The 21970-nt window shown below is 54.4% G+C and overlaps 1 protein-coding gene and 1 long non-coding RNA gene across 2 annotated transcripts in view; one reads left to right on the forward strand and one right to left on the reverse strand.

Annotated features, from left to right (window-relative positions):
• USP10 (ubiquitin specific peptidase 10) overlaps positions 1–20473 on the forward strand; it is a 69406-nt gene extending 48933 nt beyond the window's left edge. The window contains exons 5-14 of the mRNA XM_078439114.2: positions 3967–4058; positions 4589–4698; positions 5110–5165; positions 5419–5522; positions 8134–8233; positions 9281–9458; positions 12303–12468; positions 15461–15605; positions 16735–16800; positions 19439–20473. Of these exons, the coding sequence (XP_078295240.2) occupies positions 3967–4058; positions 4589–4698; positions 5110–5165; positions 5419–5522; positions 8134–8233; positions 9281–9458; positions 12303–12468; positions 15461–15605; positions 16735–16800; positions 19439–19626 (1205 nt within the window). The 3' untranslated portion in view covers positions 19627–20473. The remainder of the gene's footprint in view (positions 1–3966; positions 4059–4588; positions 4699–5109; positions 5166–5418; positions 5523–8133; positions 8234–9280; positions 9459–12302; positions 12469–15460; positions 15606–16734; positions 16801–19438) is intronic.
• Positions 13785–15467, reverse strand: LOC144614650 (uncharacterized). Its single transcript, XR_013552586.2, has 2 exons — positions 14924–15467; positions 13785–14773 (listed from the first exon to the last, which is right to left on the reverse strand). It is a non-coding gene; the product is annotated as an uncharacterized LOC144614650 (long non-coding RNA).
• Positions 20474–21970: the final 1497 nt, after the last annotated feature.

Raw genomic sequence — 21970 nt, forward strand, 5'->3', positions numbered from 1 at the left:
TTTTCTTCTCTGTATGTTCTACCATAAAGACCTTAATCTACAAATGTTTGAATATTGTACCAGAGGCTCTTGTAAAGAATGTTGAAGACTCGAAGCTAGTTCAGTACATCCTCTAGTAAATGTACTGAGTGTCTTTTTGTTCCAGATGATGTGCTTTGAGTTTTTGCCCTGTTCATTTTGTGGCTCCATGGCTGTTTGGAATGTTCTGTTACTTGCAGTCATTGAGCAAACCACTAGGTGATGCTGAGAGACTTGAATTTGAGATTGTAGATGCCGAACAGTGAAACTGCTTTTTTTTTTTTTTCCCTCCCTTAAAAAATAAGTGAACTGAGAGCAATGGCCCGAAGCTGGCGTTGGTTCCAACGGGAAGGGTCGATGTAGAAACTAAAGGTTTCTGTCCACCCAGTACCTGCTGCTTCCCAGATCAGTGTTGGAAAGAAGTCAGCTGATAGTCAACTTTAAATTGGGTATATTCTCTGACTCCACAGGGCTGCAGTGTTTCAGCCTGCAGGGATGCAGATTATTCTGGGCACGTGGCTCGGTTACAAACATAAGCAGGGGAGGAGCAGAGAGTGAGGGAGGCACAGAATCCGAAGCGGGCTCCAGGCTCCAGGCTCCGAGCTGTCAGCACAGAGCCCGACGTGGGGCTCGAACTCCCGAACCTCAAGATCATGACCTGAGCCGAAGTTGGACGCTTCACTGACTGAGCCACCCAGGCACCCCACACCTGTTTCCTTTTGAGCGTGGAGTTGATTTTTTTTTTTTTTTTTATATTTAAGAAGATATTAGTTCGAAGTACTTTTGACCGTCTGCAAACATGTTTTTGAGTCTGTTAAGGCAGTTAACATGGGAGGGAAATTTCAGATCTTCTGGTCCTTTTCTTTCCATTTTCCTTCCGTGTCTTGCTAAACAAGAATTACTTGGGGCGCCTGGGTGGCGCAGTCGGTTAAGCGTCCGACTTCAGCCAGGTCACGATCTCGCGGTCCGTGAGTTCGAGCCCCGCGTCAGGCTCTGGGCTGATGGCTCGGAGCCTGGAGCCTGTTTCCGATTCTGTGTCTCCCTCTCTCTCTGTCCCTCCCCCGTTCATGCTCTGTCTCTCTCTGTCCCAAAAATAAAAATAAAAAAAAAAAAAAAAAAAAAAAAAAAAACGTTGAAAAAAAGAATTACTGTCACTAAGCCACCTCCCTCTTCTGTCTTTGCCCCTCCCCCTACCCTAGAAGCCGCTCCTTCCTTGGAATCCTCAAAAGAAATTGAGGTTGCTGTTTCCTTTCTTTCCCCAGCATAGCATAGCGGTGAGTCGGTCCTTCCCTGGCTCCCTCCCTCCACAGTCCTGTGAGCCCCTCAGCACCCCAGTCCTGTCTCCTCAGGCAGGCTTCGGGCCGCTCCGCTCTGGCTCTCCTTCCCGGGGGCCTAGAGCCTGCTTCCGCCTCCACTATTAATTCAAACCCCCGCATCCTTCTAGGTTCTTCTTGGGCTGCCTCTTACCTGTGGGTGGTGCTTAGGGCTCCGCTCCTGACACATCACTCCTGCTGAGGATGTCTGGTGCCAGCTGCAAGCTGTGGGCGTGTGTGTGTGTGTGTGTGTGTGTGTGTGTGTGTGTGTGTAGATGTGGTACTTGCTGCTCTGTGGGTGTGAGTGCACTGCCGACTGGTGTAATCTGGGTACCTCGTTTCCACACCTCTGAAACTGAGCTTGGGACCTCATCACCGTATGCAACAACAAGAAGCCTGCTCTGGGTGGGAGGCACCATCGCCCCGGCCGGAGACCTTGCCGTGCCAGCTGCCATTTGCCGTCCTCGGCCCCCTGCCGCCTGACGGGTTGTCCAGTCTGTGGATCTGGCCGAGCATCCCGTCCGCCGACCCACCTTCGGTTCAGCCTGCCCCGTTGTCCCCTTTTCGCTGGTCTGCAAGCTCTCCTGCAGCAGGGCCACCTCTCAGCCACCTCTGTGCTTCCAGGACCCGGTGCCCGGGCAGGGCTCAGCGAACGGCAGCGGGTCATTTAGCCGAGGTCCTGGTGGCAAGAAGGCGGTTGATTCCGAGTCTTCTGGTTGGCAGAAACAGCATTATTGTTCGTAGATGTAAAACTGCTATGGCAGAGATTCACAGGGGTCGTGCCTCTGCTAGAGTGTTCGTCTGGGACGGATGCCCATTTGGAAATGCACAGATTTTTTAATGGAGTAATTATGTTAAATAATTGCCGTTCTGGGGCACACGTTGACAAGTATGGACCGTCGTGATAATACGCCACAAACACACGCACAGCTCCTCCTCTATTTAAGGAGGAGATCTTAAGCCTATGGGGAGAGTGAGCCCTGAAACCTTTGTGTGAAAGGGTCGTGGCGTGGAGCCCGGTACTTGCCGAGGGGCAGTGCGGACGCGGGTGACGCTTCAGCTCAGGCCACAGCCGTGCCGGCTCCCTAACCCTCTGGGCCTCTGTTCTCTCGCCTGTGACGTGAGCAGGATAGCGGTGGCCCCCTGACAGGGGTGTGAGCACAGTAACGAACGGTACAGCTGAGCCCCGCAGCACAGTGTCTTGTCACACGCCCTGTCCCGTCTCTGCCGGGAGGCGTCACCTGTCGCGCGTGGCTCAGCTCTGTACCTGGCGCGGTCCTCACGGACGCCCAGCGCTGCGCCCGTGGTAGGAGAGAGAGCGGAGAGCTGTGCCAGCGCAGACTAGTTGAACAGGTCCCAGCAGCTCTTCTGGAGCCTGTGACGCTTTACTTTTTGTAAATGGAAAAATCATTCACTGTGCTTCGTCAGTTAGAGGGAAGAGGGCATTTACTGTCCCAGGAGGGAAGGGATAGGTGTGTGCGGACGTTAGAGCTGTGCAAATTAATTTCCTCATTTAAAGCTCAAGTCTGAGACCTGCCAGTCCAGCTGCGGTGTAGAATTAAAAAGCTTGCTTTTGTTGGATGCCTTGGATGGGCGCTGACATCACACGTACGCTCACTCCCTTTTTCTTTTCTGGGACACGATTTAAAAGGAAGCGGTGTGGCTACAGATCGTGGCTTTCAGGCACCGGCTGTGCCGCGTCGCTCCCGAGTGACACAGGCAGGCCGGCGGCGGGGGTTTAGAGACTCCGTCTCCTTCCTGGTGAAAGGGGGATGGTGCCGCTCCTCTGGATCGCTGAGGATTCAGTGCCGCCCCTTAGCACTTGCACGTCATCGAGCGCTTGCCTGGGTAAAAGGTGTCCTTGGCTTGTGGCTTCACTGGTACAAGTGGGACATGGGGAGACTTTGTCTTGTTGTAAAGCTTTACTGAAAAAAATTACTTAAAGCGTTTAATTGCACCACTCGAGCGTTCTGTGAAGATGGCAGTCCCGTCTGTCTGCCGACCGTAGAGAAGAGTGACGTCAGGGTGAACCTGCCGAGAGGTGTGTTGCCGCCTGGAGCCAGGGCGTTCGAGCACACGCCTTGTGTGAGGAGTAGAAGCGTGCTACGTGAGACCGCTGTCTCAGAGAGGAGTGTCGCCCCTCCCTGGACGGTGATGGGTCGCCCACCGTTGGGGTGCGTGGGGTGCCCTGGCAGTTGCTGGGGCTTCCCCCGGATGAGGCTCCCGTCTGCACTCGAACTCCTCCGTAGCTGGCGTTCGAGGGACCGTGCTGTTGGCGGGGCCTGCCTCGCTGTCAGCGTGCGGGGAAGAGCCTGTGTGTCTCAGGTCTGTTCGCTCCAACCCATGTAGTTCAGCCGTTTCTGTTTCTTGTTAAAATAGTTCTCTGCTCCCGGTTGGATCCCCACGGAAAGATAAACAAACCTAGTGTTGGGGGGGAGAGTATTTTTAAAAATTTTAAATCGTTGGTTACTGCACACCATATTGGGCCCCGTGAAGCTTCAACACAGTGTGCCTTTTCCTTGGATATGTGCTTTCTCGAGGGGGTTTTTAACGCTTCTCCAGAGCGTAGGAATTTAGTTTGCTGTTATTTACTGGATGTCGTTAACTTCTTAAATATGCTTCTTCACTCTTTCAGAGTTACTGGAGAATGTGACCCTAATACATAAACCAGTGTCATTGCAACCACGGGGGCTGATCAATAAAGGAAACTGGTGCTACATTAATGCTGTATCCTTCTCACATGCTGTCTCCAAGGCCCGCGGACCGCAGCGTTCTCTTCCTCCGGTGCATTTGACTTAGTTCAGCTGCCATGGGGCTTCTGCCTTAAACTTTGAATCCGAAAACTTGGTTCCTTACTTAGTCTGCCTACCTTGCTTAAAAGATAGGAGTTCTTCCTGCCCCCCAAAAAGATGATTTGTTGACCGGCGAGTGACAGTATGAGGCCAATTTTATTTTCATTAGCATGGCCTCGAGTAATAGGGTAGCGTGTCCACCGACAGCTGGAAACATTGTTGTAATTGCTACATCTTGGTCGAATCAAGTTTTTGTATGTAAACTGCTGACTGCGGAGTAAGGCCTTACATGGAAATCACAAGGCAGTTGTCCTTACGGTTATTTGGTCGATTCCTTGAAAGTTTACATACGTAAGTCTTTCAGTGTCCTTGGCTTAGTTTTACATGCTTTGTGTTTAACGTGCCTTTCAGAAGTTTGGAGTGTCTGTTTCATTTCCTTTACGCTTCCTTACTGCCACTCCTTAGACGCTGCAGGCACTGGTCGCCTGCCCTCCAATGTATCACCTGATGAAGTTCATCCCTCTGTATTCGAAAGTGCAAAGGCCTTGTACGTCGACACCCATGATAGATAGCTTGTAAGTAAGGGGCCTCCAGATGTGTTCAGGGGCTGGGTCGTCTCGCCTCTGATAATTCAAATTCAGAGTTTGCAACGTTCTTACTTTCTTGCAGACGAGTCCTTTAATGTTTTTATTTTTTAAAATTCACTGCTTGTGTTTTTATGTGGAAGCTAACCAGAAATGGAATTGGAGCACTGCCTGTGTTCCTCAGATTTGTTTATGTCAGTTTAGTGCTTGCCAGTGTGTGCCCCTGAAGATCTTGCGGAAGCTTACATAGAAAAGGTGGAAGAACTCAGTCACCGCTCTGGCATTGGTTACCAAAAACTTGCCACCTTCATACTAACTGATATTCTGAGTAGCCATCGAGACTCTCTAGTGAAAGGATGTCTTTTACAAAAATGTACTAAACTTTTTCTCCCCTGTGTTTAGCGTTCGGCTAATGAATGAGTTTACTAATATGCCAGTACCTCCAAAACCCAGACAAGGTGAGTAGCGGCGAGGCCTCCTGATGCCATTGTGTACGGACGGCTGGGGAGGCAGGTGGCTAAATTTCATGCGTTCAGTCTTGTCGGAAAGAAAAGGTTTTTAAAATAGCCGGCACTACACCTGTGCTGTTCTCAGCGTCGGGTGGGGGGGGGGGGGTGGGGGCGGGGCGGGGGCGGGGCGCCCCGGTGATGTTGCCTTTCATCGTGTTAAGACTGTTTTAGTGACGAGAATCTGTGTCCTGTTCCGTTGCAGCTCTTGGGGATAAAATCGTGAGGGATATCCGCCCTGGAGCTGCTTTTGAACCTACGTACATCTACAGACTCCTGACGGTGATCAAGTCGAGCCTGTCTGAAAAGGTTTGGCCCTGCTCGCGTGTAGCTCCGGTCCCTGCTTGTTCAGTGCTCGCCCTGCACTTGCATTGCTGCCATTTGGTGGGTGTTCGGTAGATGTAGGCTTGGTGTGGAGTCAGTTGCTTGAATGAAATCTGAAAATACGACGATCGTCTTCGTAACCAGAGGCAGGGCGTGCATCACTTACTGGGCACCGGGCACCCTTGTAAGTTCTTTCCGTACCTTAGCCGACCTCGCCCCCTGCGGCCCTCTCGTTGTTACATTTGAGAAAAGGGCGATCCTTTTCCGAGGCCACATAGCTCGTAAACGCAGCGCCTGGCATCACGGCCAGCTCCTTGACCGCCGCACGGCCTTTCGCGTGGAGCGTGGTCCTGGGGCCCGGAACCGTGGCGGCATTCGGGAGAGCTGCGTCTCCGTCACACTCACACGGCTCCTTGACTCTCTCAGCTGCATCTTTTGTCACACACTTTGCTACTAAAGGCGAGGGACCAGGGGCCAAGGGGGTCTCGCGTAGGGCGCCGACAGCTGTCGAGAGTGAATTGCATACCCTTTTTGCGAAGTTAACTGGAGCCTTTCTTTCCTCCCTGACAGTCTGTGATGAGTCCATACGAGCAATTGAAATGATACTTATGGGAATTATTTAGAGAGAAAAACCATCCCCCCAAAAATTCCATTAAAGCTAAGTAAAGTGTGCTGAAGCGCCATTGTTTTGCGGAGGGTGAGTGGCCCGGGTCCGCGTTCAGTTGGAGATTGACTTGACGTTTCCAGGGTGGCGGGAATGTGCGGAATGTTGGGAATGCAGAAGCGATTACCCTGCACCCTCTGCCCGCAGACAGCTCACCGTCCGGTAGGGGAATTAGATATTTCATCTAAGGAAACAGCAAAGAAGTACTAAGACAGATGCAAATGCAGATGCTTGAGAAGCCGAGGAGGGCCACCCGGTTCAGGTGGTGGCCCAGGAAAAGCAGTGAAGTTCAGGGGGCGTCCCGTGGCCGAGCCCCACTGACATCCGGCTCCGAGGTTACGTTCGTGGACGGAAGTGTCTTTTCAAGTTAGGTGCATCCTGGCTGTGTTGGGTCCCCCATGCCACCCTCAGGCTTGGTGGTCCGACGGAAGGGCTGTGAGTCACAGCCGTTATCGGAAGGACTCAGAAGCCGTTATCCTCACCATCGGGTTGGGACAGCACGAGGACACAAGGCAAGACGAGACGTCCGGTGTGCGGGAAACCTGGAGACTCGCGTCCTGGTGCGTCAAAGAACGCGCTTCGTTCCTCGGCGTCAGAGTGCGACAGCACGTGGAAAGATGCCGTCTGCTACGGAAGCGCATTGGAGACTCTGTGCCCGGGGTCCCCAAGGGGCCCGTCACATAGGCGTCCTCTGCCCGGCGCAGACCAGAATTCCACACCTGCACAAGGAAAGCGGGTGTTCAGCGTAAACCACGCTGTACGATTCAGGCACGTTCCCTTGTCGGTTCTTGGAGTGGGGGGACCCTCCCCAAATCCCACTTCCCAGATGCCAACCAGGGAGCGACCCGACCCGACCCGGCAAGCGGCCCTTCCCGAGAACGTCAGGCCTGCCGCGTTGACCCTCGTGCCTCTGAGCCGCGCCGGTTTCCGCCCTTTGCCGCACACAGAGAGCGTGCTCCACGCCCAACGGCTGCCGTCCGTTTGGAGTCCTGTTTGGAGCGGGTACGCCAGAGGCTGAAAGAAGAAGGGTGCGGAAATCCTCGGTCCCCGCGGTCCTTCTCCAAAGAAGGAAATACGAACTCATCCTGAGACCATAAAACAGATATTTGGCTGTCGCGTGACTCGTCTGGAGATGAATTTGCTGACGTGTGTGCGTAAAAAAAACCGTCAGCGGAGCCTTTGAATCAGGAGAGATTTTCACGTGTGATTTGGGTCCTTTCCCCTGTAGCTGCCCATCGTTGCGAACGGGAGGACCACCCGGGCTCCCCTTCCCAGCCACAGTGTGACCTTTGGCCCCTGGGGTTGTGAGACGAGGGGGCCCTCGTGTCTAGTTGTCCGTCCCTTTCGTGTCCACAGAAGAGCAACTTTTCAATAAGTGTTTTGTTCTAAGGGTAACGTGTATTTATTGTAGAAAATTTCAAAAAGCTGGAAAAAACGTAACAGATGGAAGTTCCTCCTCATCCTACACTTAGACATAAAGGTTGACTTTGCACCCCCACCCCCACCCGTGCCCTCCTCATTCCACCTGTTTCAGCCCACGAAGAAGTCACGCGAAGGGCGCCTGGGGGGGCTCCGTCCGTTAAGCGTCCGGCTTCGGCTCGGGTCCCGATCTCACGGTTCGTGGGTTCGAGCCCCGCGTCGGGCTCTGTGCCGACAGCTTGGAGCCTGGGGCCTGCTTCTGATTCTGTGTCTGTCTGTCTGTCTGTCTCTCTCTCTCTCTGCCCCTCCCCCACTCGCGCTCTGTCTCAAAATAAAAACGTAAAAAGAAATTTAAAAAAAAAAAAGAAAAGAAGTCACACGATTTCTGGAAACACTTTACATTAAGTCTTGTTAAAAATTGGAGACCTGGTCTGAATATGCAGGCGCAGTATTCCCTGCAGGCCTTGCGTGGTGATCAGTTAAAATTAACGTGTTCCTATCTGGCCTTTTCAGGGTCGACAAGAAGACGCGGAGGAATATTTAGGTTTCATTCTAAACGGACTTCATGAGGAAATGCTGAACCTGAAGAAACTTCTGTCACCCAATAACCAAAGTAGGTCGTGGTCTGTTTGTGGTCTGTTTGCCACAAAATTGCGCGAGAACATTTCCCCAAGAGTTAATTCTGGACAGATGTCGCGTGTTCGTACACGAAGCCGCTTCTTGCCCAGATCGTTGGCCCTTTGAGTCACTTTCTCACCAGGGCGACTCTGGTTCTCTACACTGCTTTTTTTTTTTTATTTTTTTATTTTTTATTTTTTTATTAAATTTTTTTTTTTTCAACGTTTTTTATTTATTTTTGGGACAGAGAGAGACAGAGCATGAACGGGGGAGGGGCAGAGAGAGAGGGAGACACAGAATCTGAAACAGGCTCCAGGCTCCGAGCCATCAGCCCAGAGCCTGACGCGGGGCTCGAACTCACAGACCGCGAGATCGTGACCTGGCTGAAGTCGGACGCTTAACCGACTGCGCCACCCAGGCGCCCCTACACTGCTTACTTTTTATACCACCGAGAATGCTCCCTTTGGGTAAATCAAAGTACATCCAGCACCTCTGCTTTTGTTCCTTCAGCTTCTAATTACGAAAACGATCAAACATACGGAAAAGCTGGGAGAATGGTTTGGTGAATACCCGTGCAGCCGCTGGATTCTGCACCCGTTAACGTCCTGCCGTGCTTTCTCTCTCTGTGTCCCCACGCACGGTGTGTGCGCGCATATCCTGAGTGACACAAATTAAGTGGGAAGTAACAGTTTAGGTCGCCCCTAAAATGGCCAAAGCACGCATGTCCGGAGACTGAGAGCGCTGTCCCGTGTGACCAAAGCCCCTTAGCACGTGAGGAAGACGGGCCGCGCTCCCGCCGTGCTGCCTGGCTTCCGGTCTGCCTTCACGGCTGTCCGGCTGTCCCAGGAGCGCCGTCCTTAGTGGTTTATGCCAGCAGCATTCAGGTGGGCGTCCGTCCCTGTCGCCTTTGTTCTTTGTGCAGAGCGCGTTTCGCCTTTAAAGCTCACTCCGTGCAGGCGGCTTACGGAGAACCTTTTTTTAGGGAAGCTGTTTCGCTGTCGCTGTTGCCATGAGTGGCCCAAGCGGACTGTCTCCTTTTCAGAACTCACTGTTTCCAACGGACCCAGGAGCCCGTCGGTGCACGAAGACGAGCGGGACGAGCCGGGCGAAGGCAGTGAGGACGAGTGGGAGCAAGTGGGCCCCAGGAGCAAGACTTCAGTCACACGCCAGGCGGAGTTTGTTCAGACCCCGATCACTGGCATTTTTGGCGGACACATCAGGTTTATGCTCTTCCGGAATATACTGTAGTGTGGGCCTCTCTCAGGGTTTTGCCATCTTGCCGAAGGGGGAGGGTGTGAGACGTGTCTGAGGAATTCCGGGCTCGACGCTTTGCCTCGATGCCCCTGTGCCTGCTCTGTCCCCCGCCGTCCCTGCGCCTCTCCTGCCTGGTGCTTTCACTGCTCTCGCCCGGCACCAAGGCCCTTTGGCCCCGGGCACTGCCGCCGTCCCCCAGGCCCTGCTGCCCTCCTGACTCCTCCCTCCGTCAGCACTCCAGCCGCTCCCAGCTAGGTGGAAAGAGAAAGACTTGTTAAGTTGGCAGGCAGGTTCTGTTAAGAGAAGAAATTCTGTGTCTGGCTGGAGGAATTTTAGGCTCTGGAACCGAGTGAGCTAGGAAGGTGAGGGAGTGTGGAGGGAGATACTTTCACATAAAGGGGGACGCGGGGCCTCCTGGAGGGCCTGGGTTCCCTCCTCTGGCCCAGTTCCCGTAAACCAGACGCTCGTTGCTCTTTAATGACCTCCTTCTAGAAGAGTTCTGTCTGAGTGCATTAGAGACAGACATTTGTTGCTGCTTCGATGTGGAACTCAGAAGCGCTGGGCCCGGCTCCAGGGAGGCCCCAGCGTCCAGAGTCCCGAAGGACCCCCCAGAGCAGGGTTTCCTCGCGGATGGCCTGGCGTTGGAACCTACGAGGGGGGTTTCGTAGTGAGACGCAGCCTTTGCTTGTCCCGAATGCCGTGTATCCAGAAGAAGTGACACCCTTTCCGAGGCAGAGGCAGGCAGAGTCGGTTTGGGCTCGCCCTGCCCTACGGCTTAGGTCGAGCCCCCTTCAGCGAGGCAGATACAACCCCCGCAAGTCCACTGGCTCCTTCACGGCCCCGGGCGGTGCTGCTGTGCCGCGCCGGATCCAGAAGGATCCAGGAGCCAGTCGTGCCGCCTTGTCCCCTTGAACGAGTCCTTTCTGGGCTCCCCACTGTGCGCTAGAGCCGCTGGGCGGGCCCCTTCCTGTTGTGACGTCTCCACGTCAGCCTTGTGGTCGGGTGTGCCCTGGGGACTGCCGCCCCTGTGACTTGCTGTTGCGGATACGATTCCTTGGGCTGGGCTGTTTCGGGAAGGGAAGCCGGGATCCAGGTCAGGCACGGCACTGAGAGAAGGCCGTCTTGTGCCCTTGGCTCTGCGTGAGACCGGCAGCCCGATGTCCGTGCTCTGGGGCCAGCCCAGTGGGCGTGACAGCACCGTGTGTGTGCGCGTAGGTGGAGCGTGCAAGGCTCCTGAGGCCGGCGTACCCCAAGATCTCACGTTTGTTCGAGAATAACCAGCATCCGATTTGGAGGAGTTTCTAGCTCGGCGTGCACGGCCCTGCCGGGCAGGACCTCTGGCCTTGGCCTTGGCAGGCTTTTTAAATGTTGAAACGGCTTGTTGATACTTTGGAGAACTAACAATGGTTGGAATGATCTCTTAAAATTTAGGAACTTCCGTGTGTGTGGTAGCCATCATGAAGTGTGGTTTTCTTTGCAAATCCACTTTCCTTGGGTGGGTTTTCACTCCCCCTGGAGAAACCGTCACCTTTCTTCACCCTTTTCCCTCCGCCCGTTCGGAGCCTTGAATAAAATCGAGGCCGTTGGAGTCCGGAGGACTGCTTCTTGATTCCACTGCCAGTTTTAACGACCGCCCTCCCCCGTTGCTCTTGGAACCAGGGGAATGGCCGTGGCTCTCGAGTCCGTGCCCTCGGAGGGAGCGCGAAGACGCTTCCTGGTCCATGTGGCAGGGGAGCGCGTGTGGACGTGAAGCCCAAGGCGGAGGAGCGTTTAGTTCGCTCTTGGGGGCACCTGCCCTGCAAAGCCTGAATCCCCGCGCACCCGTCTGATTCCTTTCGTAAACTGGGTCACTCAGGCTGCAGAAGCAGAATTCTCGTTGCGCGCCTGGAATGTTTCCCTGCCGGGGCTAAATGGGAGATGGGCTGAGCACACAAGGTTTACTCAGAGAAACTCAGAGAAAAATGAAATGAAAAACCAGCTAAGAAAACAGGGTTGAACCGGCACCCTTCTTCTTGAGGGTGGTAGGTAGCCTCGTTTCCTGGAATGTTAGCTTAGTTTTTGTTAGACACACCCTGCTTCTCTTTTGTAAGTCCTTTTTATAGGGGAAAAATGCCATTACAAATATTGTTTGCCTTGGGGTTTCCTCTGTTTTACTAGAACGGCTCTGATACTTTGCGAAGATGAGAAGTGTCAGCGTTTTGAGGCCATGGCAGGATAAGGGCAGTTACTAACTGGTGCATTAAATAAAGTGTGGCGTGGAGGGGAAGCAATTCGGAAGATGAAGTAGGTTTTCTTCCAGTGTGCTTGCGCTGGGAACGCGATCCGCTGAACTGGTGGGCTTTTGCTTAGAAATACTCAGGAGGTCAGCCTGGTTATTGTTATTTTTCTTTTCCCGCCAATAGTTGGTGTCATTTTATTTTATTTTATTTTATTTTATTTATTTTTCCCTCCTGATTATTTTTTCCCACCAATAGTTGGTGTCATTATTTTATTTTATTTTATTTATTTTTCCCGCCTGATTATTTTTTCCCAGCAATAGTTGGTGTCATTATTTTTTTTTTCCAGCCTAATTTTTTTTTTCCACCAATAGTTGGTGTCATTATTTTATTTTATTTATTTATTTTTCCCGCCTGCTTATTTTTAAATTCGGTACATCTGTGGCTCTTTTCCCTGTCTGGCCTTCTGAGTGAGAGTGGTCCTGAGAAATCTCGTTCCCCGCGTTAATCCCTCTTCTGCTGCTGGATGATCTTGAGGGAAGGCGGGAAGGAGCGCTGTCTCACGGTTGTCTGGTCGTGTCTTCCAACCCGCAGGTCTGTGGTCTACCAGCAGAGTTCCAGAGAATCCGCCACTTTGCAGCCCTTCTTCACGTTGCAGCTGGACATCCAGTCTGACAAGATACGTACGGTCCAGGACGCATTGGAGAGCCTGGTGGCGAGAGAATCTGTCCAAGGTTATACCACAAAGACCAAACAAGAGGTACAGCCATAGTTGGTCTTGAACGTGTGTGCCGAGGCGCTCCTGTCTGGTGGAAAGAGCGCGCGGCGCAAGCGGGTCTGCGCTCTGCCTCTTAGGCCCCTTGCTTCACTGTTCGCACTGAAAGTTTCCACGTGTTTAGAATGGGACGGCTGAAACAGCTGGTCCTCTCACAGCTTCACGTAGCCCAGGGTGACGGTCGTCGGGAGCGTCTGTCCTGAGCTGTGTAACTTTGCTAGTGCGATCGCGGTACGATAAAGTCAGCACCACGTCGAACAGAGGCCGAGCAGCTTCTGACGTCACAAAGCATAATTTCATGAGCTTAGGTAGGCCAGAAAAGAGGTTCCAAACACATCTATTTAGCGTTTGGTTGTAGATCTTCCAGGAGATCAAGAACAATTAGAAAGTAGCTGTTTTCGTGCGTGTTAGTCTTTAATCGGATGTGGAAAGGAGGAAAGTCTTTGAGTCTTCAGTGTTCGGGAGTCAGAGAGGCAGATGGCTTCGTGTGGGGTACCTGTCAGCCGAGCCAGGAGAGAGCTGGAGTGTTTGCTCCCGGAGAGCTTTCTGGTGCCTGGGTTCCAGATGTGCCAGCGGCAGCTGTTTCCACTCCGGGGTTGAGGAGGGTGTCGTCTCCGCTGCCGAGATCGTGCTGGTGATCTCGGGGTTGGTGAATTCAGAGAAACGTGACAGATGGACGCAGGCTGGTTACGGGCGGCACCTGTCTGGACAGCTCGTAGTGTCCCTGGGGAGCGTGACTCGACAAGGCTGTGGTGGCTGAAGGCGCACGGGGAGCAGAGCAGAGGAGCGCCTGGGCGCCTGCGGTTCCCCTGGGGCCTCCCGCCTGGACCGGTCAAGCCTCCTCTTGGGAGATGGGCACGTAGTTTGGCCTAATCTTCCACCGTGTTTTCTGACTTGCTTCCCACGGGCGATTTTGTTTAAAAAAGAAAAGCGGTAGGAGCGAGAGACAGAATCTCGGCGCTTGGCTTAAGTGAATCAGCCGAGTCTGGCGGTGGAACTTAATGAGAGAGAAAGTGGGGATTTGTTTTCAGGAGGTCGGTTGGTGTGGCTGAGCCGTGCACTTGGCTCGTTGTGTGGCAGCCGCGGCTCCAGAGGTGGAGTTGCCGTCCTGCCCACCCCCACCCCCACCCCCCAGCGCCTCTCTCGCTCGCTCTCCCGTGGCCACCTGCAGGGGTTGGTGGCCACTCATCCAGCAGACCTCACCCCCGCCCCCGCCCCCTCACGCGTCTTTTCCTCTCTTGTTCCTGCTGCGGTGACGCGTGCACATCGGCAGGGTGCAGATGAGATCGAGGTAGAGGGTGTGAGGAGAAAGAAGGTGGTTTATTCCAGATGGCTGGGGGGAGCGGGGAGAAGGACGCAGGAAAAAAGAGGCCCTTTGGCAGAGCCTCGAAGAGGAAGAAGCAACACGCTGCGTGTCCCGGCTCGGTGATGGCGGTGGCATGTTACCGAGAAGAGCGAAAACTCTCCGAAAAGCAGACGTTTGAGAAAGGGGATCTTGGACGGTTCGTATGGGGCGGGGATATCCGGAAGGAGCAAGTATCACATTTTCTGGAATGTGTTTTCTTTGAACGGACTTCTTAAAATACCGAGTTTGACGTTACTGTGTTTTAAGGTCACGAGATTTATTTTGCTGTGGGACCACTTGACGAAGGCCCGTGGGAAAATAGGACTATAGAAAATACTTGCTGTGCGGAACGGGTCTGGTTTTGTTGCGTGAAGAAAAGTGTGTCAAGTTTGTGTGGAAACCCAAAACACACGGAAGAATTTCCGATTAGCCACTTAGTGAACTGCCCGAAAGTCTGAGGTCAGAGTCCTAGGTCCCTGGCTCGGAGAGCGTCCCAGAGATGCATGCGCCCAGCCCTCGATTCACGCGCGGGGACGCTGGAGTCCTCTTGCCACAATCTCGGTCTCTTGCCGTTGGGCCGTAGCCACGCTTTCCGATCGCTCGCACATCCTCGTCGGGTACGGAGACACCGGGCTCCAGACCCGTGATGAGCATCCAGAGGCGGGTCGGGTGGTTCCCCGCCTGGGATCTGAGCCTGAGTGGGAAGCCAGGCGCCCATTAGGACACCTCTACCCAGATGCACATACGGTCTTCTGAACGTTGCCATACACTTCGCTTCCGCTGTTCTCTTTCCGACGGTCACCCGAACGGGCATTTCTACCAAAAGGATTCTTCATCTAAATACAGGGAGCATCCAACAGTTTATAATTATAAAGAACAGCAAATAAGGGTAATCGGCATTGTTGGCAAGGATGCATTTTTAATGAAGCACAGCATTCATCGGACCTGTGGAAGCAGATGAGGGACGTGTAAGTTGATAAAACAAACCTGCGAAGCTAATGGTTACAATAGATAGCTTTTGGGTTACGTAGAACACCTAATTCGAGAAACACTTTGGCTTCGGTTTGAGTTCCTAAAAAGCACGCTAATACGTACGTAATGCGAGGTGCCACTGCCGAGTTAGCTGTTAATTTTTGTGCCAATTTGCCATTAATGTCACAGAACAGGTTTTTGTTTTGTTTCTTTTGAGAGCGAGAGGACGAGCGAGCGAGGGGCAGAGAGAATCTCATGAGGGACAGAGGCGGAGAGAGAGAGAAGCGGGGCTCACCCGATGCGGGCTCGATCTCACAAACCGTGAGAGCGTGACCCGACCGGAAGTCTGATGCTTAACCGACCCCAGAGCAGGGCTTCCTACCGCGGAGTTCACGCTTGGGCCCGCGGAGCCGTGGCGTCCCGTGCCGCCGTGTCTGCAGGCACGTGTGCGCTTTCCCGCGGGGAGTGTGGGTGCGGGTGGCTCTCGCAAGACCTCTTGGAGGGAGGTTAGATCCTCAGACGCTGCCCTGACCCGGCCGAGCGGGGAACGGGGCCGCGGAGCCGCGGGCCGTCGGCTCCCGGAGGGGGTTCTTGGGGGACGGACGTGGCGTCTGCCGCGTGGAGTGAGGGACGCGCGTCCTGCTCTGCTCTGTGCCCTAGGTGGAGATAAGTCGAAGAGTGACTCTGGAGAAGCTCCCTCCCGTGCTCGTGCTGCACCTGAAGCGGTTTGTTTACGAGAAGACCGGCGGGTGCCAGAAGCTCGTCAAGAGCGTCGAGTACCCTGTGGACCTGGAGATCAGCAAAGGTAACGGCCGCGGACGGAGACCGCGTGCGTGGTGCCGGCTCCCCCGGGAGGCCGGGCGCTTGGCGCCCAGCGTTTCTGCGAGATGCCGGAGTCAGGAGGTTCTCTCTCGTGACGGTTTGGTTTTAGATTTCCCGATTTGTAACGGATTTTGATGCTCAAATTGGCACCAGGGTAGCTCTTGAAAGATAAAGTCAAAAAGTGAATAAACCGTATGATCCTACTAGATTGTAAAACCGGAGGAGATTTTGTCCCTTAAGATGAGCATCGTCTTTCTGGATATATCTTATGGGTCAGTGGTCCAAAACGGTTTTCTTCATAAACATTAAGAAGCGCACGTACCGGCCTGTTAAATGGACTTTTTTAGTGAAGTGAAGGGACGTTTCCCATAGGCCCCTGGGCGTTCCTCCGACCTCCGGTTGCAATGACACGTGTCAGGTTTGTGGCACCCTGTCCGCCCCGAGTCTCCGTCAGGTAACCGGGCCCCCTCAGCTTCGACGCGTTTTGATGAAAGCAGGCTCGTGTTGTCTTGCTTGTTACGCGTGTCTTCGTGTCAGCTGCCACCTTAAGTGCTTTCCAGAAAGAGAAACGAGATAAGCGAGGACCAGAGGCCCTGGCTTGGGTCAAGGGTGGGGGTGGGAGAAGCCGGCGGCTCCCGGCTCCCGGCTCCCGGAAGGGTCCGTCTGCGGGCAGCTGTTCCCGCAGGGGGACAGTGCCTCTTTGGAGGGACCGTCTTACTCTTACATAATGGAACTTTGGCGGCCTCCCTCGCCTGTAAGACGTTCCAACTCTTAGTTTCCCCGGGCCATTTTGTTTCTAAGTGGGCGGCTTTCTTTTCCGTTCTTTAGCATGTCTCCTTTTAAGGGGTTTCTGGCATGAGCTTAACAGGCTCAGTGTATTTCTCCTGTTTCTTAACGGACCGGCTGCCGGGTCCGGGCGCTCCCGCGTCGCACAGCCGGTTTCCCTCCTGGGCAGCGCTTGCGCCCAGGGAGGCCTGGAGTTTGTTTTGTTTTCCTGGTCTGCCAGGGGGCGCATGTGAGCGGGGCTGTCGGCACCTCTTCGTCTCTGTCACCCTGAGCCTTTCTATAAGTGCTTTTTTATAGATTGCAGCTGTTGATATTTTGTTTTTCAGAACTGCTTTCTCCAGGGGTTAAAAATAAGAATTTTAAATGCCACAGAACCTATAGGCTATTTGCAGGTAAGTAAATCTGTACGTTATTTACTTATTAAAGCACTGATAAAGAGGTTTAATACCCAGGCCCGATTTTGCCACAATACCACTTCGCATAGAGAAGAGTGTCTCTGCTGGTAACCCCTGGAGTCTATAAGGGGACTCTGTTTTCTTTTGAAAATGTGCGTTTGACCTGACATTGGTGCTTGGATTTGACAGAATATCCTTTTGGCTCTAAGCTGAATCCGTCTCGAGACCTTGTTTAACATCAGTTCTGTCCGTGAGTCAGAGGATCGGGTCGGAGGCCGCCTGCCGGGCTAGCGGTTTGCAGACGGGACCTTTCCTGCTGCGGTTGTGGCCCCTGCGCGGGGACGGTGGCGCCCGGGGGGCTGGGTCCCCGAGACCCCTGTTCTCTGGGCCCAGAGCTTCCTGCGGCACCAGTTTGTCTAATACTGTCTGTCCGTCCTTCCGCTCCTCCTTCCTCTTTTGTAGCCAGAGTCTTCTGGGCCTTTGAGGCTCTGTACTCCTGCTGGTTACTGTTTGCAACAGCCGCGTGTGCTTTCTGGCCGTTTTTACCAGCATTTCCTAGCTTCTTCGTTACCCTTCCTTTGTGTTGGCCTTGCTCAGTCTGCGTGTAATTTAAACTAAGTTCCCATTTACTGACACGTGTTTAGTGAACCTTTCTACTCGGTGCCTTTTTCGTGGTATCTCATTTATTCCTCACAGCTGTCCTGCGAGGCAGGTGGTGGTGTCCCCATTTTACAAGACAAGAAACCCAAATTCTTGTTTGGGACACACGCCCCGCTCTGGCCCGCAGTGGCGTGGTTGGTCTTCACCCTCCTACCCTCCTCCGTCCGTCCGTCCATCCTGCCTGTTTAGAAAGTTGGTTGGCCCCCGATGAGCGGGTCAGGTCCCCGTGCGACACCAGGAGGGCTTGGGCCCGGTCACCTTGCTCTTCCTGCCAGGCTGTGCCTTTGACTTTCTCTTCTCCCCCACGTCAGCCGATCACAGCCCCTCCCCAGGCAGGGGGGCCCTGTGCTCCTGCGGTGTCCCCAGCCCTTTCCAGCCCTGCCTTGTCATGGAAACTGTGCCACCTGCCTCTGGGACCAGAGAGGCCCTAGGGGCCGGCCCGAGTCCGGAGCTGGGCCCCGAGGCCCCAGGGGGAGATGAAGGTCAGCCCTGCCATCTCCCTGCTGCCCTCCCCGCCTGGGGCCGCTGCAGGGGGAGGCCGCCGACCTGGAGCAAGGACAGGAATCCCTGTCTCTCCTGCTCGGGGAGCCCCGGTGTGGTCCCGCTCTGCCTGGGGCTCCCCTGCGTTCCCAAATCCTCTCACGGCTTCTCACTTCAGAAATAAGGGCACTAGATTGGATCAGTTGGACTTTCCCGGTCTGCCAGGAATGGAAGGAAGCACTTTGCACAAATGGTTCTGACTGCGGGACCCGGAGAGCACGTTCGAGAAGTGCTGGCCGGTCCCATTCAGTCAGGGGGACTCGCCTGGAGCCCTGACGTGCCGTGTCAGCCCCCCCGGGTGCTGCTGAGGGAACCACAACGCGTGTGGGGTGCTTTCTCTTGAAGTGTTAGAACGGGAGGGGCCTGCAGGAAACACAAACCCACAGCTCCTTAAATCCCACTGACTTGGTCACTCGATCAAAACTCTTGCCCAGGACGTGTCTTGGAGGTGAACATCCAGGACGAACGCCCTAAAGTGGGTTTGGGGTCTGGGGGACGGGCCATGTCAAGCCTCTTCCACGTCCTCGGTGTCTTCAGGGGACTTCACTGCGTCTTCCAGTGGTTGGTTGTCTTTGTTTTAGGCCTTTGACCAAAGGCTTCTTGATTGGATTACAGAATTTTTTCAAGTGAAAAGCTTCGTTTAAGCATAAAAGAAGAAAGCGTAAAGCCCTTTCGGTGGGGACGCCACCCGTTCCGCCCACATGACAGTCCTGCTCTCTGTCCCTCTTGGGGCCGGCGCGGTCACTCGTTGTGATGACAGTCACAGAAAACCTAGAACTGTCCGTTTTCCACCTAACACCGGCATATTCCTACATCGCCGTGCTCTCAGCCTGTTCCTCTTCCTGTGCACGGCTCTTGACGTTTCCTTGCTTTTTCCCTCTTACCAAGTCTTTGTCGGAGGTTCAGATGATCTCTTTAGAACCGTCTAGAAGGGGATGGGCTGGATCGAGAGCATGAGCGTTTGGGGGTCCGGGTGGCATTTCTGGAGGTCGGTCAGTGCTAGCGGTTCCGTGGGGGCTGGGAGGGGGCGGGGTCTTTGGCGCTACGTCCGCGTGCGCGTGCTCGCTTCAGCGGTGGGCCGTCCTCGCGCGGAGGGCTGGCGTGTGGGATAGCGACTCCTCCGCGAGGCCTTGAACGTCCAGAGTGTGTCGTTAAGGCGTCCGTGTGCGACTTACTTTCTCGCGCGTCGCTGAGGGTTTTGGATTACATGACGTTGCTTTGTGTGGTGGCATCTCTGCCCCACGCGTGCCTCGGAAAGGTGTGTCCCGCGAGGCGGCTCCGTGGGGGGGGGGGGGGGGAGAGGGCGGGGGGTCAGGCGGGCGTGGGGGGCGTGGCGCGCGTGGGGGCGTGGCACGCATGGGGGCGTGGCGCCGTGGGGGGGCGTGGCGGGCTGCCCCGCCCCGCCTGTCTCACGGGCGCCCGGCCTCTCTTGCAGTGGTCTACCATCACGGCAGCAGCGCGACGGGCGGCCACTACACCACGGACGTCTTCCAGATCGGTCTGAACGGCTGGCTGCGCATCGATGACCAGACGGTCAAGGTGGTGAACCAGTACCAGGTGGTGAAGCCCACTGCCGAACGCACAGCCTACCTCCTGTATTACCGCCGCGTGGACCTGCTGTAGCCGCCTGCGCGCCGTGTGCCCGCCGCCCGCTTGCAGACGCCGACTCCCTCTGACTTCCTTCCCGTCTTTAGTGGCTCTCTAGGGGGAGCCTCTTCGTCCCTGGCAGAACGGGCTAGAACGGAGAGCAGACGCCTCGGGGCTTGTGCGCAACAGTTCACGTTGACGCCTGCCTTCCAGATCCGAATCATTTGGTTGAAACGCACTGTCACTCGATTTGAGAAAATACACAGAACCCGTGTTTCTGAAATAATGCCGATTCCTGAGTGAGAAGGGGGAACTTGCATTCGATTCGCAGTCTAATTGCTTAGTAGAATAAATCCTGCACCAGCGACACTTGTAAATTTGTGAAAATGAATTTTATCTTTCCTTAAGGAGTAAATTTTTTAATCCGTCACACTTTCCTTCCCCACCCTCTAGTTTTTGATAAACGATAAAAACGAGCCAGTTATCAGAGGAGACATAGTTCTTACTTTTAAAAGAAACATAAGTACGAAAAATAAGTTGCTGGTTCCTCACCGGAAAGATACGTGTTAGTAATCGTGCGATGAAAAGCTGCTTCCGTATGCATTGCAGATCAGATACCCGGAGTTAAGACGTTAGCCCACGTAGGTGGGTGGTTGTAAACTTTATCGCCATTAAAAGATTTCACGTTGCATTCATGCTTCTGTGTACACATAATGAAAAATGGGCAAAATCATGACGACGGATCTTTCCTTCAGTCGCTCTGTTAAATTCTGCCGTCTGCTCTTCTGTGATGCTGCGTCTCTAATTGTACACAGTTTAGTGATCTCTAGGACTACAGAAGTTGTCCCCCACCAATAAAAATCACAAAGTTGGTTTAAAGCTGTGCACGGTGTTTCTTTGACTGCTCTCGCCACTTCCGGTCGCCGGCGCTCCCGTGGGCCCGCGGGCTCCCCCAGAATCACGGCGGGCCCTCCAGCCAGCCGAACCAAGGCTCGGGTCGTGCCCGCTTAGTGTCGCCAACGCCACTAACTAGCGATTTGTGGGGATGGAGTTTTTGAATCTTCCGATAGCAGGAAAGGGAGGTGACTCTCCTCCGTTCCTTGTTCCTGTCCCCAGCGCAGTCAGCATCCCCAGAGCAGTGGGCTTACGTCACGCACGGCTGAACACCGTGCTGCTGGGGCATCTTAGCACTTTGGACACCGCCCTTGGGTTGGGGACAGGAAGCCCTTCCCGGGCAGAAGAGACGGAGGAGAGTTCACGTGGGGGTCAGGCCACCCGCAGTGGCTCTCGTGCCTCTGGTGTCCCGCTTCCAGCCCGTGCAGACCATTCATGGTAATGAACTGGGATCCCCGGACAAGCCAGCCAGCTTACGTGGTCACGGCCTCGCCCCCGAGCTCTTCCTTGTGGCAGCCGGTGGTCCTGAGCCTAGCCGTGTGCCGCTCGGGCTCCGAGCTTAGTTTTCACGGAGCCCACTCACCTGTCGCCACCCTATCCTGATTTGCTTGGCCGACCTACAAGTTATGGTTCGGTTTTCATTGAAACAGACCCTTCTCAGGAGCATATGGTGTTTGGAGTCCACATTCCCTCTGGGAGGCGACCCACCCCCCTCCCCGCCAACACTGCCCCAGCCGGGGACCAACTGGAGCTGTGTCACAGAGCTTGTCATCGAGCTCTGTGCTGTGATACCGTGACCCGGGTCACGTCCTCGCTCGCGAATGGCTTCTCCGTCCTGACGCACACCAACTTCCGAGCACTGCTGCCCGTGCCCCCCAGCAGGGCGAGGGTCTCTGTCGCCGGACTGTCCCCGTCCCCTGTGAGCCAGACTGAGTGCCCTCTCAAGGACGAGGCCCTCTGGTCTGAGAATGCCTTTTCATAGGCCTCTGGAGGTGAAACAGTGCCTTGCTGGGACCTGTTTTCCTGTGTGTTTAGATGAGACCACGCCCCCCCAAATAGCGTTCGGGGGTTTCTGTATGATCTTTATTTACGCTGCTAAGGTACGGATTTCGTCAAGCCCAACTTCTTTGGGAGGTGACCGCGAGGTATCACGGAACTTTGTTTGGAAGGTCTCCAGTCTCTCTCTCAAGCGCGGTGGACGTGAGTTGGTCCCGCGGGGCCTTGGGTGTCTTAGTGTAGGATGGGTTCTTGACGTTGCTGTTCCCCGGGGGACACCGGACTTCCCGGTACAGCCGTCCGACGGCCAGCGAAGGGCTCCTCCTGGCCTTTGGGTCCGTATGTCATTTGTTTGGAAGATGGACTCCAGCTCTGTAGGAAAGAGAGAACACCTGCCTTCCCTGATTGTGTGTGTGTGTGTGTGTGTGTGTGTGTGTGTGAGAGAGAGAGACACACAGATGGAGCTTCCCAGTTTCCTTCGCTTAAAAAC

Source organism: Panthera onca, chromosome E2 (genome assembly GCF_046562875.1).
Source record: "Panthera onca isolate mPanOnc1 chromosome E2, mPanOnc1 haplotype 2, whole genome shotgun sequence".
In the NCBI taxonomy this organism is placed as follows: Eukaryota; Metazoa; Chordata; class Mammalia; order Carnivora; family Felidae; genus Panthera; species Panthera onca.